This window comes from Dromaius novaehollandiae, chromosome 3 (assembly GCF_036370855.1).
Source record: "Dromaius novaehollandiae isolate bDroNov1 chromosome 3, bDroNov1.hap1, whole genome shotgun sequence".
NCBI classification, from domain to species: domain Eukaryota; kingdom Metazoa; phylum Chordata; class Aves; order Casuariiformes; family Dromaiidae; genus Dromaius; species Dromaius novaehollandiae.
In genome coordinates, this window is record NC_088100.1 from 17,567,944 (window position 1) to 17,577,921 (window position 9,978).

General features: G+C 43.4%; 1 protein-coding gene and 1 long non-coding RNA gene across 2 annotated transcripts; one reads left to right on the forward strand and one right to left on the reverse strand.

Moving 5' to 3' along the window:
- Positions 1-1,714: 1,714 nt before the first annotated feature.
- IAH1 (isoamyl acetate hydrolyzing esterase 1 (putative)) lies at positions 1,715-8,282 on the reverse strand. The gene is made up of 6 exons (XM_026097239.2): positions 8,152-8,282; positions 7,756-7,808; positions 7,157-7,305; positions 6,127-6,288; positions 2,780-2,898; positions 1,715-2,076 (listed from the first exon to the last, which is right to left on the reverse strand). The coding sequence occupies exons 1-6, from the start codon at positions 8,230-8,232 to the stop codon at positions 1,909-1,911; spliced, it is 732 nt and encodes a 243-aa protein (XP_025953024.1). The 5' UTR covers positions 8,233-8,282; the 3' UTR covers positions 1,715-1,908.
- An 81-nt stretch (positions 8,283-8,363) lies between these two features.
- On the forward strand, positions 8,364-8,988 carry LOC112981509 (uncharacterized). Its single transcript, XR_003258727.2, has 2 exons — positions 8,364-8,643; positions 8,747-8,988. It is a non-coding gene; the product is annotated as an uncharacterized LOC112981509 (long non-coding RNA).
- Positions 8,989-9,978: the final 990 nt, after the last annotated feature.

Below are 9,978 nucleotides of genomic sequence, written 5' to 3' on the forward strand. Positions count from 1 at the left end.
ACACCGGCTTCTTTGGGGACGAAGGGAAACCAGGAGGTAGGTCCAGGAGCACCCCGGGCCCCCTGTGCACATGGCTGCAGGGACACACGGGGGCCAGTGTGAAGTACCTTCTGAAATCCAACTCATGTGGCAGCCGGCTCCTGAGAAACCATGGATTTGCACCTCCAGGGCTGTCCCATGTGCTAATAGAGATGTAGTCGGTGGTCTTGCCGTTTGTGTCGTATGGAGCCTGTTTATGACTTTGTTTCTGAAGGGAAATTCCTATCTAAGGAATGTATGTAGCAACTCTATAATGACCTTAATACTGATAATATATACTTACCTCCCAGATTAGAATCAGCTATTGACACTTATGTGGGAGCATGAAAATACAGGTTTGGAGCAGGCCTTAAGAGGTGACATAATCCCTCCTCTAGTCTGATCTGTATTCCAGAAATTGTCAAACAGATATTTGCATGGTTTGTTCTTAAACATCTAAAGCAGGAATCTCCACGGCTTCCAAAGGTACCCTATTTTGCTACCCTCCTTTAGGGTAAGAAGTTATTACAGAAAGGACACTCCAGTTTAATATTTCTAAATAACGGAAACTAGCTTTTGGCCTGCCTCCAGCGACATGGTAAATAACTAGTTACTGTCCAGTTTATAACAATATTGTAGTGGATGACAGGTCCTGGGCCAATTTGTCTTATTTCTTTAATGAAGCAAAGGCAGTTGGTTGCTTGGTGCTGTACAAAGCATGAAATCATGAAATCTTTATGATCTCGCATCACTCTTCATTTCACCCAATATGTAATGTATCACCTAAGGAATTATCAGTGGCCTCAGCTGTTTTTCTCCAATGTTAATTGTTAGTTTATTCTGTGATGTTCATACATACCAGAATGATGATTTTATTTTTCATTTAGTGACATCCTACCCATTTCTCTTTAATCCATGTTCCAATAGTAGCCTTATTTCTTCTGCTATATGGCTGGCTAGCCAATTATTTCTGAAACACGTTTCTTCTGTGCTTGCTCAATTTCATCTCGGTTTCAGGCAGTTTCTACAGTTTGTTAACATAGTTTTAGATTCTAATTGCATTCTCTTGGCTGAAAATTATAGCAGTATGTTTATCCTTTTCTGTGTTACATCAGTTGTTAAACTATGGGTGAACATATAGGCTAATTATTTATGAGAAAACTTCTCCCTTTCTGGGAGTTCATCAAGAGACATGAGTGAGCATGAGCATCACTACTTGTGTGTTGGGAATGGCATAAATACTGTGCAAATACATGTACTACTTTGAACAGTGTCTATATGCAAGAGCCAGGCATACGGTCAGAAGGTGCTGCTGGTGCCCAAGTGAGTTTAACTTAAGGACCCCTGCTCAAAATTAAAATATAGCACTATCCCAATCCTCACAAAAGTTCACACAACTGCTTTTACTGCTTATCAGTAATAGAATCAAAGAAAGGTTGGATTGACATTAATTGCACTTGATATTGCTACTGCTTATCAACTCCTAGGTGTTTAAAGATAGTGGAATATATTGAACAAATTCTAGTCACCAAAGCTCAACCAGGCCAGTAACTCTGTGGGGCAGCCTCTTTCTCCTGTTTAAAGACCAGCAGAGACTCTACCTTCCAAGTCTTCTAAGGAAAGCGGAGTTCATCACCAGACACATTCAACTGTTAGCACAAGCAGTATGCAGAGAAACCACCCAGAGGAAGCACTCTGAAATGTCTTAATCTTTATTTTCCCACAGACCACATAAAGAGACTGCGGAACAGCATTTGACAGCAGACTCATCGCTACCCTGCCTTGCCCAAGTATGAAGTGCTTGCAGTATGTTGCTGCATACAAGTTGATGGAAACAGACTTGCTTTGTCAGGCAGCCTTGGCTTCTTCAGCTTGTTACTGAGGCGCATCTCATAGAAGACTAACTTCAGGGTTCATGTGGTCCACATCACGCCAGTAAGGAAGCAGTGAAGGAAGAGTAGATACTTTCTTTTCCAGGCATGACCAAAGTTGCGCTGCTAGAAAGTTGCTTCCTTTTGTTGATAAATGAAGCCCATCAGATAAATAGGAAGAGAAATCCTAAGGGGGAGGTTAGAACATGTATGAATGTACTTGCTCTTTATAAATAGAAGAGCCTGACTAATTTCTAGATTCTTCAAAACTAACTGAGAAATATACTGTTTTTATTTTTTGCCCTTGGTATTAAAATGTTAAGAGAACATTCCAATAACCAAAATCACTGCTAATCATTATGAAACTCCTGTGTGATTAAGTGGTACAATCAAAATATTGAGTCTACTGTGCAGTGGACAGCGAAGATTCATAGTGCCCTAACTATAGAGTTACCTGCTTAAGGACAAGGTATGAAATCTCTTTGTCACGTAGAAAGTTTTGGATATTCAGTCAGAAGCATTAGAAAGACAGGCTCATGCATCCTGATCTGACTCTGAAGTGAGTCCAACTTTGTGCAGGAAGTTGGAGTAGGTGTCTCCAGAAGGCCTTTCCAACCAAAACTATTCCATGATTCACAGTCTGAGCAAAAGGTTATTTACATGTAATGCAGCCAGGAGACATTGCTAACAAATCTAATGGTCAGGTTGTATTAAGATATGTTTCTCCTAGTGCCATATGAAGCATTCCAGATTATTTTTTTCCTTTCCAAAAAGGGAATTTGGATATATTTTGTATTGTTGCAGTAGTAATGCAGTACTACCAGTGCCTCTACACTAAATCATGCATTTGACATTTTTAAAGTCTCTCACTCGCTCTCAGGACATCATACCTGATCTTTTTGCATCAGTGTCCACAGATCCACTACATCAGTTCCGCAGTCCCTAGCTACTTGAACACAGGCCTTGGCATATTCTCCAGTGGTGGAATTGCGGCGATTTAATTTGTCACCTATCAGACACAAAATATTTTCTGATCAAGACATGACTGATTTCAGTTTTCTGTGGCATACATGATGCTTATCAACTTGTTAAACCAGCAGACATACCCAGTTACACAGGCTGAACCATCTCAATTTAAGTGGCTGGAGGTTACAGCTCATTTAGTCTCTACCAAGGTACCTTTCATTTCTGAGGCGTTTGAAAATATGTTTCTCATCAGGTGAGACATTCAGCGGCAACAGCAGCAAGACCACAGGGTAATGCTGATTTCTGTACTGCTTGGCCTTCTGTTAAGCTTCAGGTGAAGTCTTATAAAGGACTTTGAGTATATCATCAGAGTTGGTAATGTCTTATTCTCCCACTACCTTTTCTTTCATTGTTAGGATTGGTTCTCTCCTGGGTCCATCCTGGAAGATCACCAATACACTCCTGCTCTTAATTTGCACTGCTGCAGGAGCATGAAAAAGTTCAACAGAGGGAAATACTTGTTCTGCACCTGGGGTGGAAGACTCCCAAGTATCAAAACAGGCTGGGAACAGCCTGGCAGGGTAGCAGCCTTGATGAGAGCACTGATACGAGAACAGAAACTGAGCATGAGACAACAGCATGCTCTCACTGCAAAGGCAAACCCAGGTTATGTTAGAAGTATGGTCAGCAGATGAAGAGAAATTACTATCAGCCATCTCCCCCTACTCAGCATTGCATCCAGTTTTGGTTGCCCAGTCAAAAGGGATGTGGAGAAACTGGAGAGTGTCCAGTGGAGGGTACCAAGGTGGTCAGGAGCCTGGAGCACATGACCTACAAGAGGTTGAGGGAGCTGGGCTTGTTCGGGATGCTGAAGAGGAGGCTAAGGAGTGATCTAATAACTGCCCACACCTGCCTAAAGAGGGGGGGGGGGAGCCATAAGGGCCAGTGAAGCCAAACTCTCCTTAGTGGCAAACAACATAATGAGGGGTAATAGCTGTAAGTTGCTGCTTAGGCGGTTCAGACTGAACATTAGGAAACTAATTCAAGACTCAGCTGGATAAAGCAATGACTGACCTAATCTAGAGCTCGTGACAGCCCAGCTTTGAGTGGTAGGCGGGACTAGAGACCTCCAAATAGCTATGATTCTGCTCTAGCCACCATCACTCCTTGCTGAGACACTGACTTCCTTCCAGCTGGCACACAGGCCAGGTTAACTCTTCAGTCAAGCACTTTTCACCAATCTCCCTTCACACCTGGATGAATGTTCCTGTGAACATCATCATCTTCCTGCTTCACATCCCTCCTTTGCTCTGGCATCTATATCTGACAAAACAAAAGTAAACAGAAAGCTTCTCCTGAATACTGGTTGACACCTGATGATCTGATATTACTGCTTACTGTGCCCACAATACTTTATTTGTAGTGCACTGTCTGAAACTGGCCATGTCTTTTATTCCATCCCTGGGCAGCAAACTCTTCCAGAGAGACCCTGGAAGAATCCAACATTGTAAATGCTGGTTTCCTCCTCCCCTTCCTGATAAATATGATAGCTTTAAGATCAAAATGATGTAATAACATTTAAAAAGTGATACTTGATAACTAGAGGCCAGATAGGCAACATTCATAGTGTGCTTATGTGACAGATCTTCAAAAAGCCTATGATGTGGGTATATGTTTTGCGAACTACAGCCACAATAGCTTTAGCCAAAGCTGAGAACACAGACCAGGAAAGCCTGCTCTATGCCTGACCTACCTGTTATGCTCTGTCCAAGCACACTGTCGAATATATAGTGCTGGATATAGCCAATGTTTGATTTGACCTACTGCAGTTGTTATGGTCTTACACTATTTATAAGTGAGCATTACCCTAGGACTTTCTCTCATTTTGCAACTCAAATACAAAAACTACCCTACTGGATCAGACTGAAGGTCCATATAGTCCAATACCTCTTTTGGACAATGATCATTGCAACACATTTCAAAGTGAGGTGAGGTACAAAGCCCCAGAATGGAAAATCATGCAATAATGTAACGGCAGAGATAGTTTCTTGATAGCAGGAAACAATGATTATGTTTTGTTACAAGATTCGAAATCAGAAACTATAAATATGGATACAAGATTATTTTACTCTTTTCCATTTATGCACACGCATTTGTAAAGCAAAGTAATACACCTCTTTTTCCACAGTGATACAGATGCAGCTATCTAAGTTTTGTATCTGAACTACATGCATGAAGAGCTACATATTTGCATGCAATGACAGAGCATTCAGAGTTACAAACTGAGCTTTGAGAGCCATCGAACGGTTAATGACTAGACTGGGAGGTGCCCCTTGCAGGGAACTGCTTTCCTTAATAATACGGACAATCCATTTTAATGCAGGTTAAACATGTGGTCATGTCCAGAATGTTACTGCTTTGACTGAATACACAACTCAGGACATGCACTAAAATAGAGAAAACCTTGCAAATACTAGGGTGATACCTCTCTACTTACCCAAATCTAACTCAAAAGTCTTCTGTAAACCTGCAAGAACTGAACAAACTGTTCAAATGGAAAAGAGGATACACTCTCAGAAGGTGTAAACTGTCCCTGCTGGAGTCAGCGAGATTATAGCAATTTCCACACAAAGTAAGCAGTGTTGTTATGTCTCTATTATAAGAGTTAGTTCGAACAATATAATGAGAAATTATTTAATCACCGTTTTCTTCTTTTTCAGGTACTTTTCTTAGAATCCTTAGACTTTGATATTCCCTCTTTGGATTTTAATTTACAACAAAATCAGGTAGGACTTTACTGCTTATCCAAGCAGACATGAAATCTTCTGTAAATATCAGAAAATTTTCTAAGATACACAATACCAAAATCTCTTCCATTATTCATGTTATTTTGGAAGCTGCTAGGACATGATGCAGTCAGCTTAGGACATCTAGATTCCTTTCTGAGAGCTCTGAACTTATTTCCAAGACACCATTTTTGAGATAAATCCTATGTTCTCAGCAGACAGCTGTTTCTCTCAGCTTCATACATGAACAGAGCAATCAACACAGCACTTTCGAAAGGATGTTATCAATTAATTGCTGGTTACGCCACAAGCATATCTGAAAGATGTTTAGCAAAACAGCTAGCAGTCATTTTCCATCAACTCAGAGGACACAAATGCAATCTGGCACAAATACAAAGCTAGTCATCTGTCAGTCTGGGATCAGTAACTTATACTCTCTGGGGGAAAAAAGTAGAAATTTTGTCAAACTGGTATCACTCTTTTACCTTTGGCAAGACACTCCTTTTCCCAGGCTGACTCCTGAAGAGGGGGTGGTGTTATCAAAATAATCCTGTCTTCAGTGATGTCTACTGATTTCAGATACTGTATCATGCTCCTTAAGTTCGCAGCATATTCCTCCAAAGGAACATGTTGCTTGGGGTTCAGATCTGTCAGGGATTGGGGCAAAATGTATTATTCACATAAAACCATGCTGCTCACAGATTCATTACTCGAGGACTAAGATGCTTTTTACACAGGATACAAATGTAGGCGTACACACATACAGTACTCTCCTAATTCTCAGCAGAAAACAGTTCACCTCAACCATGAATTCAGGAGGTGTTAGGGGAAAGTGCAGTACGTCAACATCCAAAGCAGACAAGCCACGACTTAAAATGCAGCTCTTGCAACTAATACAAATGAGGCAGAGGGGAAAAAAGCCACCTTTTTTTTTTTTTTTAAAAAGATGCTTTTCCTTAGAACTCCACATCTTAGCATTAGCCCACATAATCATGTCAAGCTTCATCTGAAACAAAACCTAAAATTTTTAACTCTCTTGGATGCAGAGAAAATTTTAGAAATTCAGACACACTCTATAAACAGTCAGGCCTTCATACACTGATCTCCTCATCTTGCTTAGACTGGCTCTGCATGTCGGTACACAGAGCTTTAAGAGCATGTGAATGCTGCATTCCCTCGCTGCTTGCTCTAGCTGCTCACAATCCATCAGACTATGCCAAAGGCAGAAAGAGCAGCCAGATGACCAACTCCAATTTTAAGTGTTGGATATCTGACTAATTCTTTGGCTCCTTGAAATGTCTGTTTACCACTAAAACTTGGTCAGAGAGAGATACAGAGAAGGCAGCAGTGCATGATTTAAAAAAAAAAAAACATTAATTGAAAAGAATCAACTGTAAAAATTAAAAAAGAGCAACTGAGAAGAACCAGGAGCCAGTCCCTGTAACCTATCTTTTCTGCTAAAGTGTAAAACTTTTTCTTAGGAGAATAGCTGATGGGAAAAAACAAAAATTATACCTTTCAAAGCACTGTCATTAGCTCCAAAGAAAACAGTAACTGCAACAGTACTCTCAGCACTAGCACTTTTACCGATCAGTCTCGGGAGGATCACTTTAGCCCATCTTGTATTGTACCCTGAGAATCCACGATTTACAACATCACATTTTCTGAAACAAACACACACATCAAAAAGAGAATCTCGCCCCATCACAACAAAACCGCAGACGTTTCGAATTGCTGGGGCCGGCGCCCTGCCCGGCCTCTCGGAGTCACCGAGCTGCCGCGGGAGGATTCGGCGGTGCCATGCTTTTATGCTTTGAAAGTGTACGCCCAGAGAGCACGTATACTATTCATGTATCGGACTGTGAAAGCAGAACGATCACTTGATAATCAAGGAATTTTTCTTTCCACTCAGTCTTTGCAGAAGCCGCCAATGAGCATTTCCACCGGTGTCAGGTGGGACACCGCTCAGGCAGGCCGTGCTAATAAACAAACACACACATAATTCAGTAATGTTAATAAATAAATCAACAGAATTAATTTGTGCTGGTTTTCTTCAGTTTTAAGAAAGCCGCGCGGCTTTTTTTCAGGCTGGAAATTATTTTTAAAAGCCTTACCTGACTAGTCTGTCCGCAAGCGCCGCTCCCCAGCCCCGCTCCTGGAAGGCGTGCTGCAGGCGAGGCACACGGTCAGCACCCCGCGCCCCAGCCGCTGACCCGCCACCGCGTCCCCCGGCATCTTCCCCCCTCAGCAGCGCCCCGCGCGAGGCCCCCATAGCGCCTCCGCCCTCCCAGCCTGCCCGGTCCCTGCAGAGGTCCAACAGCCCGGTCTCCTTCACGAGCTGCACCCGACTTGCACCAGAGGCAAAATGGGGGGTATCTACCGCGGGGTGGGCTCTGCGCTCCCTTCGTAACCAAAGCCAGGGCAGGGGATATCCGTGTTTTGGGGACACCCCCCCCCCCCCCCCATATTGGGTACGCGTTATTTCTGCTTAAAAGCCGCCGAGCCGCTACCTCAGTGATGGAGTCTCCGAAGAGGACGACGCGGGGCCAGAGCACGAGCCGCCCGCGGGCGCCTGCTTCCGCCAGCGCCATGGCCGCCGCCGGACGTCCGCCCGCCGCAGGGAGGAAGGAGGCTGCTGCCACCTTACGTGGGCCGCGGCGGGGGGAGAGGGGCGCGGGGCGGCCGCAGGGCCGCCCCGCGCCCCTCTCCCCCCGCCGCGGCCAAGGGCCCATGGACCCAGGCCGCTGCGTTCGCCCGCCACTTTGCAGTGAGAAAGGCTGAGGAAGGCCCAACTGCGGGGCCTCTCCTGCAAAGCGGGAATTAAAAACCGGCTCCTTCGGTTCCGGCAGCACACGTGTAAATGGCACCAGTCGGGGACCGCAGGGAGAGGGGCTTTACGGGGCTCCTGCCTTTGGGAGCAAGGACGGGGAACGGCCAGGGCCTGTCGCGTCCTCCTCCAGCCTCGTGGCCGTGCTGCTTCGCGGGCGCTTGGCCCGAGTGTGGTAGGAGGCAACAACCGTAACGCTTCCTATGACCAAAACTCCTGAGCAGCAGCTTGGTTTCATTCTCAAGTCGTAACGTTTTGCTACTTTTCTCCTTCTTTAGAAGATTTACTGGATGTCTGGAGAGGAATGGTGCTACCTGCAGGTTAACAGCCGCCTCCACCATGACAGAAGCAGCTGTGAGCACGAGGAAGCGGTCCAGGAATCACCTTGAAAACGTCAGGAAAGATTAAATATGAAAAGACAGTTTTGGCCACCTACTCCCTTTTTACTTCTATAAAACAGCATCACAGGGTTTTACCTCAGAATGATCTTCTTCTAGCTCTCAAATAAAAGATAAATCACCATGACCTCAACATCTGCCCTGATGGCTTCAAAAAGCACAGTTATTCATGACATTAGCAACAGTTACAGGGAACAGTTACTTTCTTGATCCCGTTGTAGCAAATGCAAAACAACCAATATCGCAAGACGGGTTTTATAAAAAAAAAGCAACTCTAGGTAACTGATTCACAGTGCATAGAAAAGTGATAGATTAAAAAGTTTTCTCACAAATTGGATTGCGTGAAAGGACTTAAAAGGAGATTGTTCTCTCTTCCAAAGATTGATATTTTTTTTAAATCTCTTTGAAACAATTTTACCTTCTTAATTAGCTGATGACATACATTCTGAGAAGAAAGCTGACACACACATGTATTGCACTAATACTTTTATAAAGACCACATGCCAATTTAAGCAACTGAGAAAAGGAAAAAAAGTCTATTGTGTGCATGAGGCAAATACACCTTTATGCTGTTTTGTGGAAAGCCCACTTTATGCAGGCGTTTCTTCAGAGCAGCTTACTGTTTGACAACAACCCCAGCTAATTCAGACTATCATATTTCTATTTGAAATTCTTCTCTAAATACTGCAGTTTCTGGCATCTCGTATCATTTTGTCCAGAAACGCCATTTCACTAGAACAGGAGCAGATGCATCCTTACTGTCAAAGAACTACTGACAGATGCCATTTGCACTTAGGGCTGTTACAGGCACAACTACTGACTTCTCTTGAAGCTTGTTTTGTTCATCCAGTACAGTCAATGACAATGACCCCACACATGGTTTTACAGCTCCAACTAAAATCAGTCTGCAGACATGGATTCCATTTTGAACGTGTTCAAGTCCCTTTCATTTCAAGCAGATATAAGCATGCAAGTTAAATGCTTTCCTGGTGAGAACAAAATTATATACAAACTTGACTATTAGCATATGCAAACCCAAGGCATCCAGTTCATCCTCTGACTGCTCTTTAAACTTGAAAAATGCAAAATCCCTACATTTAATTTCACTAATT

What these genes read in the sequence shown, in the direction of transcription:
- IAH1 (XM_026097239.2), bottom strand. Translation starts at nt 8,232, where the DNA reads ATGGCGCTGGCGGAAGCAGGCGCCCGCGGGCGGCTCGTGCTCTGGCCC. An exon ending in TCGGAGACTCCATCACTGAG is followed by an intron (nt 7,809 to 8,151) that starts GTAGCGGCTCGG and finishes CCTCGCCTGCAG; the next exon opens with CACGCCTTCCAGGAGCGGGG. An exon ending in TAATGACAGTGCTTTGAAAG is followed by an intron (nt 6,289 to 7,156) that starts GTATAATTTTTG and finishes AATCCCTGACAG; the next exon opens with ATCTGAACCCCAAGCAACAT.